Source organism: Diadema setosum, chromosome 17, assembly GCF_964275005.1.
Source record: "Diadema setosum chromosome 17, eeDiaSeto1, whole genome shotgun sequence".
Taxonomy (NCBI): Eukaryota; Metazoa; Echinodermata; class Echinoidea; order Diadematoida; family Diadematidae; genus Diadema; species Diadema setosum.
The window spans coordinates 32,448,449-32,475,621 of NC_092701.1; the positions used below are offsets into that span (position 1 = coordinate 32,448,449).

Sequence of the window (27,173 nt, forward strand, 5' to 3'; positions counted from 1 at the left end):
CATTCCCTCGACTCATTACTGACATATGATATGGGTAATATTATTCCCACTGCCTTTAGAAAGAGGCAAGTCAAGTGCTCTTTTATTATGCGAAAAAAGTGAAAATATGTTGAATTTTCTTTACATTTTCTTTATACTGTTGTACTCATTCGACATCAAGAGCCTTAGTAGTCTCCTCATCCAGCGGTTCCAACACAAAAATTTTAAAAATTCATAACTTTTGCATCGATTGTCCAATTTTCCTCAAACTTTCACTGATGTGTTCTACTAATATTGCTGTGTTCTCTCAATCCTTATGTTTATGAAGGTGAACTTGTCCTTTAAAGGACACCTTCATAAAATTCATTATTTTTGAATATATTTTCCAATTTCCCTCAAATTTTCACTGATGTGTTCTATTGATATTGTGGCATTCTCTGAATTCACATGTATATGAACGTGAATAATTGTCCTTTAGCCTTAGCAGAAAAGATAGAGATCAGCATGAAAATGAGATTGATGTTTGTTTAATAAGAAGCAAAGGTAAACCACCCGATAGAATTTAAAGGGAAGATAAACCCCAAGAACAATGTGGATTGAGTGAAAGCAGCAACATTAGTAGAACACATCAGTGAAAGTTTGAAGAAAATCGGACAATCGATGCAAAAGTTATGAATTTTTAAAGTTTTGGTGTTGGAACCGCTGGATGAGGAGACTACTAGAGGTTATGACGTATGAGTGGACAACAATACCAAAAAAATATAAAGAAAATACTACAAAAATCCATTTTTCATGAAAATTACAAATTCCATCAACTTGATATTGACATATGTTAAGGGTAGCAATTATTCCCCCTGCTTTCTGAAAGCGGTTGGTCCACTGCATGCTCTTTCATAATTCTAGAAAAGTGAATTTTTGTTGAATTTCCTTTATATTTTCTTTGTATTGTTGTCCACTCATACGTCATATCCTCTAGTAGTCTCCTCATCCAGCGGTTCCAACACCAAAACTTTAAAAATTCATAACTTTTGAATCGATTGTCCGATTTTCCTCAAACTTTCACTGATGTGTTCTACTAATGTTGCTGCTTTCACTCAATCCACATTGCTCTTTGGGTTTACCTTCCCTTTAACATGTATTCATTTCATGTGTCAATTTGGACAGTCGCTCTCAATTTGCCAAAATACAATCCCGTACCAAATAATGATTTCCAGTTCATCAAATACCCCACAGATTTTATATAAATTAAAAGGAACAATATAGGCAATGAATATAACCTCAACAAGAATTTAATATGCTCAGGTATGTTCTCCCGCCGATGTGGCGTCGCAGATGTTTGAAACTTGTGATTTGTTGAAAGTTTGGACACGCTGTGTAGCTTTTAATCCAGTCTGAGAATGGAATACGAGCATTGTGTACGGGATTCAACGCAACCGTAGCGCAAACCGTCTCTTAACACCAACAATCACCTGGATCAAAGGCTACACAAACGCGCGATGACCAAAAATAGAGAGTTTTCAACATGGCTGGTATGGCTGGTACCTCAGCGAAGACTGCTCCGGGTGACAACGGAGGAGGATCTGTCGTAAAAGCTCAACTAAATCGTAAGAATCTTATCGCTGTGGATTATCCAGGTATTGTGGAAAATACAACACGAATGCTCGACACTCTTGGTGGAGAGGAAACTATTTCAAAGGTGCGTTTAGTGATCTAACTCTGTCTTGGTATTTGAGCTCGTTTTCCATAACATAGCCTTTGATCATGTTGATACTCCTGTGCGATAGGCAAAGTGCCCCACTGCACACTCTCGCTCCGGCTAACTACCATGATAATGATATAGCTATGCACAGCCCAGTCGCTGAAGGCGTCGGGCTAGCCCCGGCCCTCGCTTTCTGAGGGAGAACCCTGGTCGCATTCGTCAGCAAAACGTCTTTGGCAGACACGTCCACGCTATCGCTACAACATCCATCCTGATCCGGCAGGGCCCTGTTGTATCGTTAATGGAGTGGTCAGGAAACAGGGAGGCATTTCATGAAGCATTTTTTCAAATATATATATATTTTTTTTCTGACGAACTGTTGAGATGTTAGCCTAACAATAAAGTAACATTAAAGCTATTGAAATCCTTGCATCTGATTGGCTGAGAGCAAATTTGTCAGAAAAAATATCACACAAAATGCTTCATGAAATGCCCCCAGAACTTCAGTTCTATATAAAACTTCTTGGCGTGTTCTCTCACTGTCTCAGTGTCTCACTCTCAGTTTTTCTGACGCACTTCAGTTAGCCTTCTATTCATTACAATTTGTATTATTGTAAAGTTTACTTATCTCAATTAAATGTATGACCATATGTGGTCGGACCGGACAAGTTGTGGGACCGGACTAAAAATTTGCTTCCACAAACATAATAAAATCCCATAAAATAAGCATAAAATGCAATGGCTTTTGAATAAATAATTTATACCAATTTTTGAGGTAACTGCTAATTCTCTAAAGCAGAATTCGGCGATTTGTTTCATGATTTGTCAGTTTTAACCAGAAGAAGCGCGCAATATTCTATCACATGCGTGATGTGAAACTTGTGCGCGTGTTTGAGTCGGGAACAACAAACTTCAGTGTTAATCCATTCCCATAGACAATACACGCAGGCTGGCTACAACGTTCAAAATATATTTGCAAGGGTTTCAGTTAAGTTCTCTAATTACGACAAAAATTGATTTTGTTCGCTTTTGCTTTGGAAGAACTGTTAAGTATCATTTTCAGAACCTCATCATTGTGTATTGGAATATTTTTATTGAGAATGGCAATGTGAAAAATTCATCTAAATCTCAACTTCTTAAGTGTCTGGGTACACAACCCCCCATCATATATTGAAAAACATCAGAATTAGCTGGACAGGAACACACTTGTGTCATCAGCAAACTGAATACATGATGCAGGTAAAAATCATACCCCGACCTAAATAAACCGCACCAATGACCCCAACACGTACTAGTTACAGCGCCCCTCGCCGGGGTTAAACCCGACCCTGGTGTAGTGTACAACATGTATTTCTTCCATCAAGTAAAGATGAAAGTCGTCATCAGGTTTGTGATAGGCTACAATGTACGTAACTTTTGCGATAACAAGCAAAAAGTTCTGCCCCAATAAAGTCTGATGTAGCACATCACAAATATTCTTGAAGTTCCTTGTTATAGCATTGAACAGGGAAAGAAAAAAAAAAGCTATAAATGCATAGCAAACAGGAATACAAGCTGGTACATTGATTGGAAGTTTTCTGTTGTACATACTGATGGAGATTCTGTGATGTATGACAGATGGGGTGTATAGAGATTATGATGTGTTCTGTGTTGTACTTGTATCACAGCATAATTTCCTTACCTTGTGGTGTAATTTTTTCTTCCTTTTTATTTTAGGCCTTCAGCCACGAGATGTCAATATCCCTTCGCTATCAAGCAGACAATCCCTATTGCAAGGCAGTGCGAGGAGTTCCAAATCGATCAACGACTCTGCTCATGCGAGTCAAGAGGCGCTACAAGAGGCGGCAGTCAGACTCTGTGGCTGATGGCGAGATGGACGAAAATGATGCTGTGTCTCATTCAGAGTACAGTGCTGAGACTGTGGGTGTTGTAGGACAAACTTATAATTTCCCACGTAAGTTCCTATCACCATTCATTATAAAAGGGCAGTTGAATGAATACACTTGTACAAATGTATGTGGTGCGTCACCTGTATACAGTCGAAGATCATAGAAGGAAGACTAGTGTATGTAAAGCCTATTTTGGCAATACTTTGCAAGGTTTTTTCCTTTGAATTCTTTTTTTTTTTTTTTTTTTGGATAATTTTTTTGTTATAATGTAGTAGGGCAAAATTGGAAGTACACAATGTAGATATCAATTTTATACATGTACATGTAGCTTAGCATCTGCCAAAATCATCTGCGAAAACCAATTAAATTATTTTCCTGACATTATATTTATATGGCTTTTGTGATGACGCATCATTTGTGGTTCTGGACACAATGCTGAGTAAAATAGAGAGTTTGAATATGCAAAGTTATACAATTGCTTTGCTGCTTCAGATCCACATTTTCTGTTCATACAGAATTAAAAGCACTTATGGAGTGCTCATGGAGTGATGTACAAATGAATATCCTGTGTAGGTGTTTCACAAGATTTCTTGGACTTCTTACAAATAAATGCTTTATGAAAATGCATATTAACAAGTTAACAGTTGCTTGTATGAAAGAGCAGGGCTACCCAAAGTATGATGACATTTCATCATGGTTCTTTGCTTAAGACAGGAGCTGATGCAACAATTCATCATTGCCCGGCTTTGGTATGGAAGCTTACTGTAAATTTGATAAGGTGTACTAGTATTTTAGTTTCCAGTATGTTACTTTACCATGTTGATGTTCTAATTGCTTGTGCACAACAAGAACTGCTTCATATGATGTGAAAATCCCATTATGTTTATCTTTTCCACCCACAGATCTTTGTGATTTCCAGTACCTGCCTTACCACAAACCAGAGGGACAAGAGCCACAGGGCCTAATAGAGAAAATACTGCCCTCTGCTGGCGAGGACCTCAGCTACATCGACCGAGAGGTGCCCAGGTTCATGCTCCCAGAGGCCTTCTCCCGCTTTGACTCCCCCGTGGCCTATGGCTACAAGGCCAACGTGCAGCCGAGGGAACCCCAGCAAGTGGAGCCAGAGTTCAAGTCCAAGCTGGTGCACCATGGCCGCCTAAAGCGCATGAACTATGCCGCTGTCACCTCCTGGACGAAGGACTTCAAGGTGCCCCCAGGGCCCCACCCAGGGGCCGTAGAACACCTCCAGGCTCAGAAGCCAGGAGATGCCCTGGAGCAATTAAAAAAGGTAATTTGCTTTTTATATTTTCCTTTTTCGTGCCTTTTCATCTCAAAGACTACACTGATGAATCATGACTGCTCTCTGGCAATATCTTGAAGAAATTCTGTGAAGTAGAAGCAAGAAATTTTACCATGTGAATTTTTGTTTACATTGCAGGAGACTGTGCATGGTCCAGTAGTCTCTGATGTCAGAACAGACCCCAAAGAAAGTTCCAATGTTATTTTGCTTAAAACTCATTCGAAAATCAAGTGTCACTGAATAGACAGTTGTGTTTTGTTTTCACAGACATGTGAGGAACAGGAGAAAAAGAAAATTATGTCAAAATCTTTGCATGATTGAAAGAATCTGTGCTGAAGTTTGCAAAGCCAGTTCAAGTTTTGCCACATTGAGAGTATTGATTTAATGCATCTGTACTTCCACTGGTAATGTGTCAACAATCAGCCAAAAAGTAATGAAGTTTGTCATACCAGCCTGAACATGCGCACACACGCGCACACACACACACACACACAAATAAAACTGCGCAATTATGCAGACATTAGAAAAATGCACGTCTGGAACGCTCTTGAGCTGTTTCAACAAGGAATGAAACTGCCCCTGCTGCAAATAGGCACCCTGTCACAAACAAGGATAATTACTCTTGGTCATACTATTTGTTGTTGTGTGTGTTTGCTTGTGAATGGTAGGTTTTTTATTTGTACATACGACATAAATGGTATCCCGGGGTACCAAACAAAAATCAGCCATTTTGTTGAATTATTATTTTTTTTTAAAAAAAGGTTGTACCCTGGGTGCCAAAAAGAGGAAATTATTTTGGTGCTGGAGCTAGCGCGCGCTATACTACTGCACTGCACTGCACTAAAGCACATGCTAGTGGTATCGCAGCTTCCATGCACGCATAGTATAACATGCAGTGGCATGGGAATGACTATGTACACGCACACACAGTGCATGCATTTTTCTCGGGCTGTCCTCGAGTGGACGTGAGGTGGCGCTACACAACGCGGTTACCCGGGGTACTACGGTACCCCGGGGTAACGCATGATGCATCATATTACAAATTTATTTGGACTGTTTGTGTGCTGTGATAGGATAAAAGACTCATACAATGTGTACATGTTTATGTGTGTACTGCTACTGAGTGGGCATGTTGTGTCTCAGTCAATTTTCAACATATGTAGGGATAGCACAGCTGCAAGGTTTTTGTAAGGTCATATCATTACTATTCCCATGGCTATCTTGTTTTTGTTTTTCTGATAGAAAAAACACAACTTGTAGCTAATGTGTGAAAATAACATCTGCATGGTTATTGCAAGGTCGATATACAACTGAATAGAAGACTTACTGCAAGTAACATACCAGCATTTATAGGCTCAAAGGACAGTAGTAGCAAAGGACCTTTACAGTCAATTTGGAAAATCTATGGCAATCGTGACACTTTTGCAAAGTGGAGTTACAGGTACTTGAAATACAGTATCTGTACGAGTTAATGTGTGGAAATACTGTACATTTACATAGGAAAAATCAGAAGTAATCTGTTGTACAGAGAATAATAAACTGAACTCAACTTGGGTGTTGCAGTGTGCCTTAGTCTGACAGGCAGGCTTTGATGACACAGTATGGATTCAGGGTAATAATTACATTTGTAGGTTATCAGTCTGTTTCAAAACATCTGTGTCGGCTGACAAAGAAAGCACTCTGGTGTACATGTCAATCAACAAACATTTATAACACAGTTAAAGGGTTTACATGTATGTAGCAGTGATACTTAGCTCTGACAAAGAAAAAAAAAAAGAGAAAAATATGACTGTATGGAGTCATGATTGCTAACTTTAATTGAAAAGAAGAGACAAAAACCGGAAAAGCACTCATATGGTTTAAACCTTTGTCAAACAGCTCATCATCCATTATACACGCATGCTGGAAATTACCCAATTTCCCAATAAGTGTAGAAGTTTTTTTTTTGTTTAGGTCATCAGCTTCCAGCTACAATATGTACATGCTCAGGAACAGAGCAGAGCACATTAGAGTACATTGTACGTATACAAACCTCAAATACTCCCAGCTTGAATTTCCAAGTTCATTGACCCTATCTGCCAAAAGATAAAAAGTTCTTCAAAAATCCATAGAGATTCCTGCATCACTACCAACATTTAATCATCTGTTCCTTGTGTCAATATTAACTTTTCCTGCAAGTTTCATTCCAATTCATTCACAACTTCATGAATCATTTTGCAAACAGAAAGACAACCCACCAGCAAGGAAAACTTTAACCTCCCCTTCCTTGGCGGAGGAAAAGAAAAAAGGAAAACAAACAAACAAACCCTAGTGTATCAACCTTGGCAGTTATCTGAAAGACATTGCATTATCACAGGCTGTTGTTGTTGTTGTGAATGATACAACTCCACATTTAAAATGAATCATGACAGTAATTAATTGACCAATTAGCTTTATTTCAGTCTGCACAGTTGGAGAAATGTACATTGAAATTAAAAAAAGATGTGTTTTTTTTTTTTCATATGAATGTTATTTATATGCCAACATACACCTCTATTTAAATAGCTGCAAGATAAGGTTTTTAAAACTTTATTGCCACACTTCACGCAAAATGCAAACCAAACTACCACATAGTTCACATACACTACATGTGTAAAACCCAAGTGTAAATATGTAGCATATTCTAAAACCTACCAGGTATTGCGCAGAAGGCATTGTGTGTCAGAATTCATGCATTCATTGATTTTTGGAATAACTTTTCTGTCAATAAAGGAAAATTTAAGGGATACTTACAGAAAAACGCACACTATCAGCACTACAGTTCATTGTTATGAATGAAAATGTGTATCTAAGCTATCTAACTAAAAAGACAGAATGATTCTTTTTTAGTAACCAGAGAAAGTGACAAGTTTTCAAAATGTAGCATTCAACTTGTCTGCCAATATGTGGTGGGCAATACACTGTTTTCAATACACTGTATGCATTTGTTTTATTACAATGCGGAATACTGTGCCCCACATATTCAGCAACATACCACATCTCTAGTTTATGATATGGATGTCAGCAGTGTACTTAAAGGACAAGTTCACCTTCATAAACATAAGGATTGAAAGAATGCAACAAAATTAGTAGAACACATCAGTGAAAGTTTGAGGAAAATTGGACAATCGATGCAAAAGTTATGAATTTTTAAAATTTTTGTGTTGGAACCGCTGGATGAGGAGACTACTACAGCTTGTGAGTCATATGCATACAACAGTATAAAGAAAATGTAAAGAAAATTCAACATATTTTCACTTCTTTCGCATAATAAAAGAGCACTTGACCTGCCTCTTTTTTAGGGCAGGGGGAATAATATTACCCATAACATTTAATAGTTGGTAACGAGTCAGGGGAATGTGCACTTTTTTCAAAAGATTATATTTTGTGAAATTCTCTTTATATTTTCCTTACATTGTTGTACGCATCTGACATCTAAGTTTGCACTAGTCTTCTCATCCAGCGGTTACTGCACAAAAACTTCAAAAATTCATAACTTTTGAACCGATTGTCCAATTTTCCTCAAACTTTCAAGGATGTGTTCTACTAATATTGCTACATTCTCTCAATCCTTATGTTTACGAAGGTGAACTTGTCCTTTAAAATTGATATACATACACTTGTATAAAGGTCTGTGTCCAAAAGTGTTGCCAGAAGGTCATGATCACACTGTGCGATTGTAAGCCGTATTAAATTGTACCATTTCGCAGGATTTTTATTTTCATAAATTTTGGGAGTTAGGTGCTGTTTAGGAATTTTAAAACACACAAAAATATTAACTCTGATCTCAACAGGAAGGTAACATGCATCACACACTTCTTTGTCCAATACTGTACATACTCCAGAATTGGGAATTGATCGGGAATTTAACTTCTCATGAAATTGTTGGGAAGTCCTGATGCACAAAAATCAGACTTGCTCAATATGTGGCGTATATTACGGTATCACATTTTATGCTTGCACTTCAGCAAATTTGATGCATTTATGCACACTTTCCTCAAAAATCAAGGATGAATACATTTCATTCTCTCCCACCAGAGCTCAGTATTTTAAGCAAACATAAAAATGCATTCATCAGGATTCAGATGCAATGAAATGATAATATGAATGAGATTAACATGATCACAAAGAAACATTTTACTGACAGCATATATTCTGGACTTTGATGCATTGTATTTTCTTTTTTGTTGCTTTGTTTCTTATAAATACAACCAGATTTGCTTTTTTTAATAGGCCTTGTAATATGATGTACAACAAAGGCAGTTATGATTAGTAAAAGGAATTTGATTGTAAAGACTAATTGAGATAACAAGGAACCAGGATGCTAGTACCCATTCTGCCCTCCTACAGTACGCGCTTGCCTAGGACAAGTTAAACTCATTGTTCGGCAAGTTGTGTAAATGGGTCTGAGGGACTTCTCTTTTGTAATGCCAAGGGATCCGTGAAATGTCTACTACAACCAATAGCCCAAAGTTCACACAGTGGTGATCCCCAACTCTATGTGTGACCTGCCCAGTGATGCATTCTTGAAAATTGCCCAAATGATTCATAATTCCCCTTATGACCGTGTACACTGTAGTCATTACCTGCATGTCATAATACCTGGTTTTTGCCTGCTGTTCATCTTTTGCTACTAAATATTGACATACTGGCAGTATTAACAAATACTTGGCATAGTGCATAGGGCATACATGTACATGTAGTGTACATTGTATTGGACTTTTAATAGTGAAGACGTGTAATGGAGCAGTCATTATATGGCATGTTCAATCATGATGTCCACATGATGTACAGACACAGATGGGATTTGAGATTCAGTCTAGATAATCACTTGATGAGCTAGCATGTCACTCAGTGAGTCTCGGCTTGGCACATGGGTAGTCAAGCTTAACTTTGTATCAAATGCCTACAAGATTGACCAAGACTTTTATGGTATTAGCAGCTTTAAATGAATCAGTCAATGCCCACACAGTGCCTACACAAGTCGGTGTTGTAACCCTAAATATTGCCTCCTCCATTTTTCTTCTATTTTTGTTTCATTTGCTTTTTTTTTTTTTTTTATTGAAGATGCTACTCTGATCATGCTGCAGTTGAACCTCTCTTATCCGGCCTCCCTTTATCCGGATCTCTCTATTATACGGACGCAATCTCGCCGTGATTTTTTTATTTTATTTTAATAGTTACGGGAGGAAAGGGGGATTCCCAACTCCTTGAGAACTCCTACACAAACGCACATGAATTACATATTACTTCCAACATTAACATACACCTCCATGTTGGGGTCTGTTACTGAGTGTAACAATGAAAAGGTTGCAGTATACACATTACTACATGTGGTACTACAATGGGCTACATCAGTACATGTGTATGTATAATGTACATGTAAAAGCATTGAATCTCCCGTATCCGGCCAAATCCCTTATCCGGATGAGCCCCGGTCCCGACTTGTCCGGATGCGAGAGGTTCAACTGTATCTGAAATGTAAAAGAAATTGTCTACCAACCATACTGAACTATTTAATAGAGGCAAGAACAGGACAATGCAAACTGTACTATTTAGCACTGAAAGGGAAATGAATGAAAGACTGGAGAATACACAAGTTTGTGTTCCTGTGACCAGGAAATTAAACTCCTTTAATAGAGGGTTAACCAATTATACGGTATTGCCAATGATAAAGAGAACATACAAAGCCTATTGTGTGTGTGTTCGGCAATTTGGATACATGCAGTAGCAGATTAAACTGTAGAGTGGCAAGAATCATAGAATCAGGGATATGTAGAAGTCATCTTTTGATAGAAGCCCGAGTTTGTGTTAAACAGGTCAGAGCCCTCGCTCTCATACCACAATTACTGTAGCTGTATTTCCTTGAACTGTTTCCCCTTCCTTTAGTTTTTGTTTGAAACTCATGCATATATTCAACTCTTCATCCTTACAGCACAGACATTTTGATTCACATCAATCAGTCAGTGAAACATTGTCTGTTCACACTCATTGTTTGATCAGTGAGTTGGCACAAATTGATAAAGTTTTGGGCAAGAAATGTCAGTGTTTGCTGCACAGAAATTATAATTTTATTTCAGCAATCAGAAGCAACTGTTTGTTTGCAATTTCTGTTCCTTTGTTGTTTGTCATTGTTAATTTATGATAGGGTAGTCAACCCTCTAAATAGTATCAAAATTATTCAAAGGAATACTATGTCTACAATGCTGCTAGCATTTCATATCTATTGCAATCCTATTTCACTCTAACAAACAACCCAAAGGAAACAACCCAAAGGAAACTAAAACTCAACAAATATCCATACTTTCCCCAAAGACAGAGCTAGAAATCACATAGCTTCTTAACTTATCCATTTGCAACAGTCTACCTGCTCTATCCATCCACGTAATTTCTCCCTTTCAATGGATGATGTTGTAAAAATCCTGCATATAATGACTAACTGTAAAAGTGAACTTTTTGCATCTGTAATGTTTTGCGCGCGGCCAAGTAAGATAAATACTGGGAGTCAAATATTATGAACCCTAGTACATGTATTTCATATGAACAAGCAAAAAGAATTGTGTGCTTTTACTTTCGTGCAAATTTCATGTCACTCAAAATGCGCAAAAATTTCCACACTGTGAAAATGTCCACTTTTGCGGTACCTCTTCAAAGAGGCCACCTATGGAAATTAATGACGTAGACCGGCTTGACAGCCAATGTTTTTAAAGGGAGATACTCCAAACTACATCATGCATGAAGCTGCATTGAATAGTCATTTTGCAAGCTCTGCTCATTCTTGTTTGGGATGATCATGACTCGTTGAGCCAGAGAGGGATCCCGCTATGGCCCTCGCGAGGGGGACGGTGGCCAGTGGGGCGGCCCAGTAGACCAGGAAATGCTCTAGAAGGGTGTGGTTCTGGCAGTTGAGGGTGAGGGCAGAAGCTAGCGCCGGATTGAACATCATACCTGTCCACTCCAGACCTGGTAGAGGAAGAGGAAAAATACAAGGTGCAGTTGCTCAATACACGATCTATTAAAGTTTCCTGGTAGTAGAGAAAATTAATGCAGGGTAATAGAGAGGTATTATTTTCACTGGATTTTTCCATTTTTTGTTACTTTGTATTTGTCTTACAGAGAATTTTGGCACCTTGAATGTTTCTACAGATAAATGGCTATATAAATGCTGTCTCATCATCATTATCATCACTTGTTATTGACATTAAAGATATTTAAAAATGAAAACACTCACCATTATCAGTATACAGTTTATGGGAATCATGGAGCTGTGGATTTCAGGAAGAAGGTGCTTTTGTCTTGATAGCAACACAAGAGCTGCCAGAACCATCCCCATAAGTGGTGAAGAGTTCTCTAACGCATATAATCTTTACTGTCTCATTTATAGTTTATTCCTTGTTGCAATTTTCCCATGTACTTTAATAATTTCAACGAAGAATTTTTTTAAACTCTCCCTTTCCACTCTTTTTTTTTTTCTCTTGGCAATGAGAATTTTTGTCAGCAAGATTTGCTCAGACCAAATTTTAGTCAGTGAAAATTTTAAAACATCCCTCCACAAAAAAAAAAAAAAGATACACACTGTCATGCCTCCAAAAGTCAATACATACACATGATAGCCATTTTACATGCTAGAGTTTAGGTTTCTTCAATTAATCTTATTGATCAATTGTGTATAGGGATTTGTAGTGTAGATAAATCAACCAGTAGTTCATTAAAAACGTAGATTACGTTTTGCTGACAAAGCTATTGGCATTCTGGGGCTTTCAATTTATCCGCTGGAATGTATCTTAGCCGTAAACAGACTCACCTGTAATGATAATGAAGACCTGGACTCCAGCATCAGTGATCATCCTGCTGTAGTGGCCCTTGGGCTGGAAGTTGAGCGAGAGGAAGTAGGTAAAGGTTGCCAGGGCCTCCGCCATGCAGCCCTGCAGCAGCGAGACGTTGAGTGCCGAGGTGCAGTAGACCTTCAACAGGTGCGACACCTTGAGGCGGTGTCGGTTAGTGGGCACCACCCTCCACATGAGGCGCACGTAGGGGAAGGCAAGCTGGCCGCCCACCACCTGCAGGCAGATCTTGGAGAGGGCCACCAGCGGCCCGCAGTCGCGGCACAGCATGGACTGCCATATCATGCAGGTGTTGGCGGTGGAGTCGCCGTCAAAGGTCAGGCTCTGGGAGACGAAGAGCATCCAGAGGTAGAGGCCATACCAGTAGAGTCCATACTCCTCCAGGATGATGTCGCTCTCCATGACGCCGGCCACCAGCTGGAACGTCGAGATGAACTCGGCGGCGTACCCGTACCAGATGGGGTCATCCCGTAGCAGGCGTCTGGTCAACGACCTCACAAAGCCGCAGCCGGTTGTTGTGATAAAGACCAGGATGAATGTGGCCAGGGCAGCGGGATACTCTTGTGTCATCTTCTAGATCTGAAGTTTCCTTGCTTTGTAGAATCAGCAGTTGTTCACTGCTCTCATTTGGTAGTGGCTAAGGCCAAGTCTTGAGTCATACAAAGATGCAGTTTCACAAACACTTGTAAATCAGCTGCACTGTACAGTATGTTTTAGTATCTTACAGAGTCAAAGATTTGCAAAAGTTGCTCGTTTCTGCACTACTGAAGTTGCCTTATTTTTCCTGTTTCACTCCAAGTTTATTACCAGCTATGGAAAAAATAATGTCATTGCTGTTATCTCCTTTCATTGGCTTTTGCCTGCCTTATCATTGTGGCTTCCTGCAAAGAGAAAGATAGAGACTATGATGACCATATATTTATGTACATTATACTGAGCAGACACATTAATCGATGTCATGAAAACAAAACTGTCATATCTTTCATGTAGAAACTTATAGTAGGTGAAAAAAAATGATGGAAGTTGACCAAAGTCTAAGCCCTATCTCCTTTCCCTGATAGTTTCTCCTCCTATAAACACATTGACTTCCTGCATGAAGGGATAGTTGAGATACTAGATTTCACCACAAAGATAAATTCTGGGCCTCCAAGATCATATCTTTTGATGCCCTTCACATTCCTACTCTATTCAAACATAATGGCAGTAAGAAAAAAGGCGCTGTCCTTTACACTTTTATACTTCATTCAAGCCATCAGATTTTTATGTGAATTACCCCCCCCCCCCCCAAAAAAAAAAAAAAGGAAATGAAGGAGAAAATTAGAAAAGAATGAAATGGTGCACAAAAACTTGCATGGCAACATTAAATCAGCTTCTTTGTTGTCATGTACACTTTACCTGTCAGAATTGCTATGGTCCATTCATTGAAAAGAAATATTATTGACACAAAACTCTCTCTTATGATGAATGGACGGATAAAAACAAACTGTGATTATTGGCCACTTCTTCTGTTTAATATGTTAAAGGAAAAAAGGAGGAAGAAAACCTTTGTGTCTACAGTTTCTTTGAAAGGGACAACATGAACCAAGCAGGGGTGGTTATCAGTTTTTTGTTGTTTTTTTTTTTTGGTCCCCCTTTTTTCTTCTGTAAATTAGTGCATAAACCTTACGTGTATGTGTATCACTGTGTGAAAATTTATGGCCATGATGCATTTATATGATAATCTTGCCTTTTGTGGTTATGGACCAACAAAATGGAAATGAAACACAAACATACTGTGGATTGAGTGAATGCAATATTATTAGAACAATTTTAAGGGTAATATGGTTCCCCTGCTTTCTGAAAGAGGTACGCTTTGTAAGTCAAGTGCTCTTTCATTGTGCTAGAAAAGTGAAAATACTGTTACTAGATGAATTTTCTCTATGTTTTCTTTAAAAGTATCATTTTCCATATATCACAAAGTTTTACAGACTTCTCATCCAGTAATGGCCGTGCCAAAACTTTAAAAATTCCTACAGTTTTTTATTAAACAGATTGTCTGATTTTCCTCAAAATTTGCTGATGTGTTCAAATATTGTTGCATTCCGTCAATTCATGGGTATTTGGGTTTCATTCTTCAAATCTGTATAGCTGGAAGGTAAACTAGTCAACACCAATACATACCTCTGTCGCACAGGCAACTAGCCCTGTAGCATATCAAGTTGCTAAATTGCGAAAATTGATTGCTTCATTAGTGACTGATATGATAAATTATAGTTTCATAGTTGTGGTGAAAGACACAAACCAAGAAAATATGATCTGGGTCCAATTTCATAAAACTTGTTATCAGTGACAAGTTGTCGTAGTTGCTATAAGCTACTGAAATCCTTGTATCTGATTGGCTGAGAGCAATTTTGTCACAGAAATGTGGCAGTTGTCACTGATAATAAGTTTTATGAAACGGGACCCTGGTGTACCTGAAAGTGGTAGTTATAGATACTCACCAAGTCATTCAGGCTGTGACATACAGTGTACCTCCCCTGTACGAAGAGTTTTCTCAGCTTTGCTGTTGTCGTATTCTCTGTGTAGACCACTGTATTTTCACAGTGTGCAGTTTGTAGAGCTGGATATATTTACAAATATTTATGCTCCTGTATGAAGTGACACTCAAGGCTATTTAGAGTGCCAGATAGTCCATGGTCCATGGAGATTGTTTTTATCGAGTAGTTCGCAGTGTATGAACTTCTGTCCCTATCGCCGTCTCTGCAACTTGCACATCAGTGCTGGATCCCGCAGTAAAACAAGCCTAGAGTCCGTTGAGCAGGTTACTTCTGTGGAGACTTGTGTGCGTGCGTGAGACTTGGCCCTGTTCTAGGCAGACATCTGTGGCATCCAAACTATGTACCAGCTCTTTTGTCACAGAGCGGTCTAGACAGTTAGTTGCTCCTCTGCTCAAGAAATCTTGTGGTCATGCCTCACTGAACATTATTGATTTATGTATGTCCAACAATCCAATCTATTCTGTTGAGGCAATTAATAGTCTCCTTAATGAAAGAAACAAGAATGAAATGAAAAGTAAGGCTAAATCCTTGACTACAGGATGAGGTGACACTGTAGGTTAAAGAGGCCCCCACGAAAGACCGTATGCCCATCCAAAGTCTGATCTCTTCCTCTTATCACGTGTAGTCACTCATTAACTTTTTGAAATCAAACAAATTATGCAGCAAATGTGCGCTGACCTGGTTGCCCCGTTGCGTTCACCCCCACCACGGATCAGTGGCTGTGTGTTGGCCTTTAAGGGGCTTTACCCGGGCATTTAATGATTCTTAGGCAAGTTGTGAGTAGGAGGGGAGATATTTTTTTAGTCAGGATATCTGTCAATAGCACTTCTGCGTCAATGCACAGCTGGATTGAATTGCAAGCTAAAAGCAAAGCGAAAGAGACATTTTTCTGCACGGAATCATTCTGAGACACACTGAAAAATATCCCACGTCATAGTGCATCCATACTGGCAAAACAAGTTTGCTCCGGCTTCACAGAATTTGTATGACAGCGTTGTGGCTTCAATGAATGAAAGGCGGAGCCGGGAATACATACATTGTATTATAAATATGAGGATAATATCATTGCAAAATACACTGGAAATACTACATTTTTAATGCTTCTTTTGAAGTGTAACTACATGACAATAACAGTAGATGGCAAATAGAATTTACCTTGGATATGATTCTTCGTATACCTTGGATATGATTCTTCGTAGCAGGGAAAGCACAGTAGAGATTCCAGATGCTCAAAAGAATGAAGATTAAAAAAAAAAAAAAGGTTCTCTTGATGAACACAATATATTTCATGTGTAATGAAAGCCAGAAAATCCATTTATGTGTGTCTCTGTCTGTGACGTCAATGAACTCATAAATTGAAATTTAAAATGAAATCACTGTATGGCCATTTGACCTTTACAATGCCATTGCTGCGGCTGCTTTTGGTGGCTAGCATTATATTTGTCTTTGAGGGTTTACCTGGGAAAGATGATTGTTAAGCTCGTATTTAATTTCTGAGTAAATGGCCATCGAGAGTTTTTCCCAGGTAGCCAGATTAGCTTCAATATCATTTTGCAGCAGGGCTCTACACCTGTGCACATTATTCAAGCGTGCGACTCCAGTTTGTTGTGGAGGGGCTAATGTAGTGGATTAGACCCTTGCAGGCTAAATGTAATATCAGAAAATATTGGCCCTATATACTCCCACTGCTCCCCTGGAAAAAAAACAAACAAACAAACCCAAAAACAAATGATCATGCATCCATAATTCGTTTCATCACTGGGTTGTTGCTTTTTTTCTTGTCCATTTTACGAAGTCACAGTAGTTGTTTTTTTTTCAAAGGGATCAATGTGAACAATTTTCTTGGATTAAATGTTGTATGTATGAGACCAGAGCAACAGAGACAAAAAGAAGGGGGGAAAAGTGATGGCAATATAAGCCTTGTGATATATACAGATCAGGTATTTACAGGATATAAAATGTATGGTGTCAGTTTCCATTGTTATTTGCAAACTTGGTTGTGCAGATATCGCTTAAATTCTGATCTTCTTCTTGTCATATATGCAAATGAATATTTTGAGCCCAACAATATACTTCAATATGATGGATCATATGCAAAAAAAAAAAAAAAACAAGATAGAATGGTATGCAATGATAAAGTTAAAAGTCAAACAATTGAAGCTTTTTGTATGTCTTCTTTTTTTCTTTTTTTTTGAAAAAAAAAAAGTTGTCCCTGTAAATTGAAGTCCATACAGTAAATTTCACGTACATTTATTAGTCACTATATTGAATAAGCCATTATATTCAATTAATGAAATTAAGAACATGTTCATTGTTTGATACCATAGACCTAGAGAAGGAAAAAAGCAAAATCCAATTTAGTGGTGGGTCATTTCATGGTTCACCATGTTTTCTTTCTTGGATATGAGTGTGGTCCTCAAAAAAGACCTACTAGATTTGGATAAGCACATTCTTAATGGAGAAAGGAGAATCAGTTAAAAGGGGAATCATTCTCAGGGCGGACAGTAAAAACATGCTTTATGCTAAAATGTCAAGATTGATTAGGTGCTTTTCAGTACCACACTCATACAAGAGAGAATACATATGGTGTACCTTGTAAAAATCAACCACCACTTTTCACATTCTACCACCGTTCTGCACTTACGATGCACTTTGACAAGGGAAAACCCCACATCACAGTCATAAGTAGGTCAAACCATGGTGAAGTAGAGAAATAAAAAGAGAAATAACTGCCCATGAAAAAATAGCAGCCGCCATGATATTGTTTGCACATGAATACATTCTGTCATGATATGATATTTTGTATAGAGACTGGACAAATTTGCTTCTCAAGCATCAATTATACTTGTTGCTCTTACCCAGTTTTGGTGTCCATGTTTTATTTTTATGTTTGTCGATTATAGCTCTTTGAGGAGCGCCCCCTGTGGTCAAAGAATGCCATCCAGGGCACCATCTCCGTGGCGCCCGCATTAGTCAAGAGCATCCTGTGTGCGATAGCGTATTACTTCCAGTCGGGGCCGTGGAGGGGTCTCTGGTGTCGCTTCGGCTATGACCCACGACTCCACCCAGAGGCCAAGATGTACCAGCTGCTGGACTTCCGGATACGCAAAGGTTGGTGTTGGTACAGATGTGTATGTGTGAGGGTGTGTGCATGTGTGTGTGTTTGTTTGTGTACACAGTACGTTCAGTACCTCCCCCAAGGGAGGAGGTTATGTTTTCCTTTTAATACTGTTAGTGTGTTTGTTTGTTTGTTCGTTTGTTTGTACAAAATAACTCAAAAATTAGTGAAAGGATTTGGATGAAACTTACAGGAAAGGTTGAGAATGACACAAGGAACAGATGATCAAATTTTGGTAGTGATCTGGTAATTTATGTGGATTTTATGAAGGAATTTCAAGATTTTGGCATGTAGGGTCAATGAACTTGGGAGTTCAAGCTGCGCATTTTTGAGGTTTGCATCTGTGCGCAGTAAAGTGTGTGCTCTAGTTTCTGCTAGGGCGAGGTGCGTCGTGCAGCTGGAGGTTGATGATGCAACAAAACGCTGCTCTAGTGGGAAAATCGGGGGACTTTCAGCATGCGGACGTGTGGGTGGAACTCACTGATCTCTGTGGAAGAGCAAGATCAGTGAAGGAAATGAGCTGCTTGGTGGAGGTCTGCTCTCAGAGTGCTTCTCTACTTTGAGCATGTAAGGGTGTCCTCTTTGATGTTCTTGTCTTTCACAGCTAGGCTGGTGCTATCCATTCCTTCCCTTTCTACATTCTCTTTATTTTTGATTTGAGATGGAGTGGATAAAACAGCATCAATAGCACTTTATATTTAAAGGCCTTTTCACTGGTGGGAAATATGTGCAGTGTAGGTAGCGTGCATATTATCAGTCTGATAGACAAAGTATTGAGACAGATTTATTGGTGATTTCCATTTTCATAGAACTAATTGTGATGAGTAAGGATATGTTTTGCTGATTTTTTTTTTTCTTAAGTAATTTTTCACATAAACCGATATTCCATTTTGTTTTTTTAATGGTGAAACTGCTAAATATGTCATCACCACCTTCTCTAACTACATGTAGTAACAAATTTACATTGTAATTCATAATAGAGTATTTCTTTCATTGAATTTTGTTAGACATGTGAATATTTTTGTCCTTTCAAAGTATGTCTATGATATGTTTTGTCTACTTTTTGACAAAGCAGAGCTCTGCATATATTTGATGGTTCAGAGAACACCAAATGAAGTAGTCATCCACACAAGACATGCTTGAATACTGTATCTTGCTGTGAGAAATTATTGTACAATGTACACCAGTCTGGTACTGAGACTAGGCTTGTGACTGTTTTAAAAGGTCAAATTCAAAGTCCATTGAACAAGACTAGTCATAAAATGACTAAAATGCAAAAGGGCATGGCAATGACTACTACATGCCAGTCTAATTGTAAAGGTAGAATCCTCACCTTATGAGTATTTGATGAAGGTATTAAAATAATTTGATTGCAGATGACATACATTAGAACATTTCTTACATTGTATCATATATCAGTCCTTTCAATTAACTTCAACAAATAGCATACAGAAAATCTGCAAAAATGCCTGAAGTTTTTAAGAATTTGACAGAAAAATCATGTAGAGTGTCTGATCATTATAAACATGTTTAATTAAACCTGAAATTACTGCATGCTGTCCTAATGTAGAGGAATAGATGAAAATAAATCAGTGTTCAATATCAATAAAAAAACTTTGATATGATGGAGTTCCCTTGAATAGCTTTTGTTGTGATTGACAATTTAGAGCTGAAATAGCAGAACATTAGTATTTGTCTTTTACATCAGTATGTGTGCCTTTGAGCTCCTGCTATCCACTTTATGTGATTTTATTTTATAAAAGACAGAAAGAAATTGTTTAAATACCATGATTTTTCAGTGCTCTTAAAGGAACTGTACAGTACTGGTTGAGGTGGGGATTCATGTTTTGAACATTCCTAAGTGAGATAATGACAAACCTCTTATGAAATATGAAATAGCATGTAATTTTAAGAAGGATTCAACATTTATTTGATGAAAATTGGTTTTCAAATGGCTGAGATATCCAAAAAAGTGATGATATAAGGTGACACGCCACGCCTTTTATTAGGATCTCTTTGTTTCACCTTGTTTTTGGATATCTCAGCCATTTCAAAACCGATTTTCATCAAATAAACTTTTGATACCCCTTTGAATTGCATACTCTTTGACATCTCATAGAGTGGTTTCTGAATATCTCGCAATAAGTTAAAAGCTAGATCCTCACCTCAACCAGAACTGTACACACCCTTTAACATAACACAAGCCTTGATTGAAGAAAATGAAACAAAGTCTCCTTTTCTTCCCTGCTCATGCCAGAGCTAACAGACAAGCGTCTGAAGAACTTGTTCAAGAAGAAGCGGCGAATCTTACTCCCTCACGAACTCAGCCGGCCAAAGAAAGAAATCCCCACCCCAATGATCACCACCTCCGACAGTCTTGGAGTGGACGAGAAGACCACCAAGGTATGTTGTCATGATTTGAATGTGGCCATGCGTTGTGGTGTGCGCCTGTAATCCAACTACTTCAGAGGCAAGGGCAGGGGATATGGCTCAGTCGGTAGTGCGTCTACCTTCACATCCAAGAGTACCGGGATCGAGTCCCGAGTCTCACTGAGCATTGTTGTGTGTCCCCTCTACCAAGATGATATCCCTCAGATAGGACATTAAATGGAGGTGTGTTTTAGCCATGACGCACGCACATAAAAGAACCCACTTCATTCATTCATCGCAAAGAGCAAGGTGCCAACCATGTGAAGTGGTCCCCATACCCACCCTCACAAGAGATCGTGGTTCATCCTAGGTGACTAGCAATAGTCAGCAAATGGTATTAACCAGGCACACTCTCTGCAATACACTTGAATAAATGAATGATTTTAATAGTATAATGCATCTACAAAGCATTGGGACAGTGGTATTGTAATGTGCTGGGAGCCATTTTGTACAGACCATGTGTGAGGTGTCTGCTTTTAGCCGAGTTCATGGTGACAGAGCATGTCAAAATTTTAGCTTTAGTACATATCAAGCAATATTATAAAAGTAATATCTTTGTTACATGTATGAAAATATGGAATTTTAATCACAATACACAAATTTTAGGATAGGTTTAGTTCTTCAAAGCGGTTGGATTCATGTGGGTCGTGAAGTATGAGGAGTCCACACGTTTACTCTTTTGCACCTGATTGATTTTTGTGTGAGAATGTTGGTCACCCTAAGGTGAGTATCGACCATGCTCGGCGGTAGAAAGGATTTGATGAATATGACATGAAATATTCATGAGTAAAACAGATTCAGAGATAGCGTGAATGCAAAACTGTTTTCATCATAATCATCAACACAGTGAAGCCACTGTGAAGTAGCCAATTTTGAATTTAGTCGTGGTGAGCTGTGTTACCCATGCTCAGTAAAAGGCAGAAACTGTTCCGAAAAGTCTAGCCTGTGTCTTGTGCCTTCCAAATTAGATTTCTTGTTGGTGTCAAGATCTCTTTAACTACCCCACTCCCACCCCTTCCTTTTCCATCAAGGATTCCTATTTTATCATGAGGAGGGGTCTGCTCCCGGCCTACCACCAGATGTTCTACCAGCTGTGTGACCTGCACGACCCTGAGCTCCAAGCGGTGATCAACAACCCAAGCTGGCACCGGGAGACGGCCAACCTCAGGACGGGCTACTTTGAGCCCGAGATGTTCACCAAGCTGCGCAACGTCCTCACCAACATGATCCGGGAGACGGTACTTGAGCTGGAAGCCAACAAGCAACAAGCAGGTGCTAACTTGTGTCTGTAAAGCTGTTATTTTTGTGAGGGTTTAGTTTTTTGCAAATTTTGTGAATCATAGTTAAATCGGAAATTTAACAACATGCAAAAAAGTCATCATGCGCCTATGATGGCCTCTGTTTCAATTCACAAAAACAACATCTCGCGGAAATGTCCATGCCCTCCTCATTTGCAAAAATACCTGTATGCGAAAATAATAGCATATAGAGTAGTACCTCATCGTGAGACTCTACCCAGACATTCTCCATAGAAGAAATGTGGGATAACATTATTTTGCAAACGGGCAGAAAAACAAACACACCAACACGATCAAGAGGTGAGGCTAAGGGAGAAGAATATTTTGATTTCTGTTTGTAACTTTTGATGAAAGGGGATGTATGTTTTCTATTCATGCTGTTCATATCTGTTTTTGTCCTCAGAATTGGATGGCAGCATGGCGGTTAGGGCCGGGCCATCAGCTGCGGCAGAGACAGTGATGAGACGGGATGTATTTGGCGATGATGATGATGATGATGAGGATGATGATGAGGAGGAGGAGGAAGAGGAGCCAGAGCAGCTTAAAGATGCAGAGAGTGAGAGCGAGAATGAGATGGCCATGGAACTCCTGGAATTCATGGAGCAGGATTCGCTTCCCATATGACAGCTGAGGTCAGAGGTGTCCAGTGTCAAAGGTCACAGGTCATAATCTCATCGAAGACATTCATTTCCTCTGTGATGTGATTATTCGTGTGCTAACCCATCATGATGGGCTGAAATTAGCAGACACCAGCAGCACATCTGTGCTGGGATCTTTTTACCTGCAAAATTGTAGGCACTGAATAAGAGAGGAATGTATGCTGTCCAGCCATAGCGGGCTTGGTCTGTTTCAGTAGGCCCATTGTTTGTGTCTTGTGACACCGTGTGCAGTATCCAGCTCTGATTTGGTCTTGTGCAACTGTTTACAACCGACATAAACCAAGACGGACAAAAGCTTTGCAGTAAGCGTATCTTTGCAATGTCAGAGTTTAGCAAAAGCAACAGTTCCGTAAATGCTACCTTTGGTGCAAGCATTGCTTGTTTTGTTTTTGATAACCCTCTTCGTATTTTGCATCAGTGTCTTTAATTAAATTTTGAGAAAAGCTTTTGCAAGATATTGAGGAATGTCATTAGATAGCACTAAAAGCTTGTGGATGCTCTGATAGCCCCATGTATTCAATAATGGATGCCCTGAAGGTGACTGCAGACAAGATAAATGATTTATTCATTCTAGATTTATAATACAGTCAATTTAGATATGGTGCTCTATATTGGTAGCATCCAACACTCACCAGATATCATGTCAGTTGGCTGACTAGGTATTGCATTTCGATTTGGCACTAGGATTTAATGAGATAATATCCCCCAAATGTAAATTGAGTCATGATTTACTTCATTAGAATGTAAACTGAATAAAATTACTGTTCTTAAGTGAGCCCTTTAGGTCCATTACCATTGATGGTGCATATGACTGATACTTGATCAAGTCAAGTTTTTACATATGTTGAGTCTTCCTTTTTTTGCTCTATACAGTTTCAGGAGCTTTTGACATACCTACTTTCATTATCAAACTGCTCTCAGATGCATCTATCATTCATATTGGTAAATGCCACAAATTATAATGCAGCTTGGCAGAACTATTTGACAAACATGAGTCATTCACTCGATATGCATATTGCTATTTAGGTCAAAGTTTTGATTCTTTTGTAGCTTATGCCTGCACTTTTCAAACTTTTTCAACGGGAGTCCCACTGTGGTTTCTATAAGTTTTTAAAATCAAATCCTTAATTTGTTTTTGTTTGTTTGTTTGTTGTTTTTTTGGAGGGGGGTATTTATTTTTGACTGATATTGCGGCCAAATTTCAAGAACTTTACGGCCCACTGGCCATTGACAAGTACAGGTTTTTTTTTTTTTTTTTTTTTTTTTTTTTGAGGTAGTGCTGGTTTCTCTCCTCCTTTCTTTTAATCATCTAAAACGTCAATCTGGGATGCTGTAAGAATAAATCCTCCCCCCCCCCCCCCCATTCTGTGAATAGTGCCATCTTAGAAAATTGTCAACATATCATTAAAACAACAATACAGGTGTCCAAAAAATAGATAAATTTTATTCACCAGAAAACCAGATTTGATAGGGCAATATATCGTGTTATTGACGATATTTAGGTGACAATAATCGTCTAATGTTCAAATCAAATATCGACTAGCACTAGCTGATAGTTCCCAAGGACCCCCTCCCCTCCTCATTTTATTGATTAATTTCAAGGACCCTAAAATCCATGATGAACCACAATACAAGCAACTACTTTTTACTTGAGAGTGGCGCATTGCATCATCAAGTGAAACTTCCCCTACCCCAACCCCCACATCAGTAGGTTTGACTTAGCAATAGCAACACGTAATGAGAACATATATATCAACTTTTCTTTGGTAAACAAAATTCCCTATTCATTCTAGAAAGACTTACATTAATTCCTAACCAAATTTAAAGAAAAGCCTCACATCCAGTTGCTACTTTCATTTATAAGTGCACTTCCTTCGCTAGCTGAGGTTGGAAGAAAGTTGGATGAAGCCACACTGAAATGAATAACGACTGCCTCTTGATGTTTGCAACTTGCCCCGTCACACCTTGATGACATGAATAAGTGCCTACATCCATGTCAAGTCAAATGTCGCAATCTTGAACCCAAAGTTCCACATTCCAATCTTCAAGCCATCAATAGACTTTCCCCGTCATCCAGGCATTTTTGGAAGACGCATACTTTACAGGGAATGGGTTCAAATCGTTCGGGAACGACTGGGCCTTCTTTACCTTCGTGGTAAGGAGAGGCCTTTTCTCATTTCTGCTAATGTTCACATGCATGACCGTGATGCATTCCTTTGATTTCTTTTTTTTCCCCTCTCAGCTACTCACTCCTCTTTACACAATATCAAGCGCGCCGGAACACTTCTGGTTTGAGGGGGGGGGGGGGGAAATCTCAACGGGGGCACATTTATGTGACGAGGTGAGATCCTCGGCGTGCGAGCGAAGCGAGTGAGTGGGGGGGGGGGGGGGGTGGAGGTGGAAAGGGGGATACCCCCCTCCCCCCCCCCCCCCCCCCCCCACTGTAGGGAGCTTTTGTAAAACAGGGTACAAAGGTCGCGTTTATAGACCATTCAAAAGCTAATTTCTAAGGAATTAAACATAGTGAAAAATAATCAGTGCGAAGGACTATGATTATTACATACAGGAGTACATAATAATGTGATTGTGTGAGATCCTCGGCAAGGGAGTGAAGCGACCGAGCGGGGAGAGGATGTGGAAGGGGGGATACCCCCTCCCACGGTAGGGACTTTTTGTAAAAACAGAGTTTAAAAGTCGCGTTTATAGAACATTTAAAAGCAAATTTCTAGGGAATTAACATATTGAAAAAAAATCAGTTGGAAGGACTATGATCATAACATACAGGGGCATATTATGTAATGGTGTGAGATCGTCGTCGAGGGAGCAAAGCGACCGAGCGGGGGAGGGTGTGGGAGGGGGATACCCCCTCCCATGGTAGGGACTTTTTGTAAAAACAGAGTATAAAAGTCGCTTTTATAGAGCATTTTAAATTAAATTTCTGAGGAATTAAACATAGTAAAAGAAATCACCGCGAAGGACTATGATAATGATTAACTTATGAAAACTTTTTATTTTACTATAAGTACGGGCAGAATGAGCGAGCCACTTTTACTTTGCAATTTGTCTGAAATGTACTCATTAAAAGCTTAAACGTGATCGCATCGTTCGAACAATAAAAAATATTCTTATACTGCTAGAAAGCAAAGAAGAAAATGAAATGTATAAGGTTTACTAAAGGTATGTTTCAGCGGGCACACTCGAGGACACGAGGCTACCATCTATACACTAAATTTACTCATAAGTTACTATTAGTGTATAGATACAATAATGTATGTTGTTAGTGTATTATAACTTTTTTGAATTAAATTTTTGCATTTTCAGTTATGAAATTACAACATTTAGACAAGAAATATGCCTTTAATTTTCATTTTGGTCTTTAAATCAGTGATTAATTATTTGTTACAGGGGACACTTGGGGGGGGGGGGGGGGGGCAAAAACTCGTCAATGCTTTGTTCAAGTTCTTCTCCAGTAGTGAGATCCTCATACATGTATATATCCTTTATGACATCAACTACTGCAGGAGCAATTCCATGTTTGTGCTTGTAGGATTTCTTTCCTGTATTACCAGCAGCATCACATTTATAGCCACACCAGCTCTCAATTCCATCTGGGCAGTGTTGATGCTGCGGGTGCTCATCGGTGGAGGCAACATGGTGCAGGGATACCTTGATGTCACGTTTCATTTGGTCTGCATTACCTTTATTAGAACGTACATCAACCCCAAAGTAGTTCTGTAGTGTGTCTATGTTTACTGTAGAAAGTCTGCCTTTGCCACCAATCGTCTTCCCATCTGGGAGCTTCTTACCAGTCCACGATGATACCTTCTTGCATAACCGACTCCCACACCTCTTCTGGACATGGCCCACACATTCTTTCTTTTGAATGATCTTCCTGTGATATGGCTTGCTTTCTCTTACCAAAGAAAAGGATTTGGTATCGCCATCCCCAACATATGTTGTGTATTGCACATGCCTGTTTTCTTCTGATCGCTTGAAGATCCTGAGTGCCCCATAAGGCTCCATACTATGGGCAGTACTGGCGTGGTTAGACTGGCAGTCCCCCCTTTGAATATGTGCTGCATGCCAGATAGCATATTCTTGGGAACTCTTGTCCTTCTAAGCCCAATGCTGGCATTCTCTACACTTGCTTGTCATGATTTCATAGTCTATCACCCTCCCAGACTTCACATCAATGGCTGAAACCACACCATTCACGGAATTATGTCCAAGTGTCTTCTGCCATGCTCCATCCACAGAGACAGTGCATTTAGCCATTCTCCCCTTTTTAGCTTTTGCCTCTTCCCTGATGTTTCTCCCAACAGCATTCATACTAGCTGTTGCAACCTCTTCATAGGCAGAAAACAAAGCAGTCACATGGCCTTTGAAAGCAGTATTTCAAATA

General features: G+C 39.2%; 2 protein-coding genes across 2 annotated transcripts; one reads left to right on the forward strand and one right to left on the reverse strand.

Moving 5' to 3' along the window:
* The first annotated feature begins 1,621 nt into the window (after positions 1 to 1,621).
* LOC140240613 (general transcription factor 3C polypeptide 5-like) lies at positions 1,622 to 22,736 on the forward strand. The gene is made up of 7 exons (XM_072320370.1): positions 1,622 to 1,675; positions 3,395 to 3,632; positions 4,470 to 4,855; positions 18,170 to 18,377; positions 20,642 to 20,787; positions 21,846 to 22,086; positions 22,516 to 22,736. Exons 1-7 carry the CDS (start codon positions 1,637 to 1,639, stop codon positions 22,734 to 22,736), a joined length of 1,479 nt encoding a protein of 492 aa, XP_072176471.1. The 5' UTR covers positions 1,622 to 1,636.
* Positions 11,658 to 13,476, reverse strand: LOC140240860 (aquaporin-12-like). Its single transcript, XM_072320634.1, has 2 exons — positions 12,690 to 13,476; positions 11,658 to 11,848 (listed from the first exon to the last, which is right to left on the reverse strand). Exons 1-2 carry the CDS (start codon positions 13,297 to 13,299, stop codon positions 11,658 to 11,660), a joined length of 801 nt encoding a protein of 266 aa, XP_072176735.1. The 5' UTR covers positions 13,300 to 13,476.
* Positions 22,737 to 27,173: the final 4,437 nt, after the last annotated feature.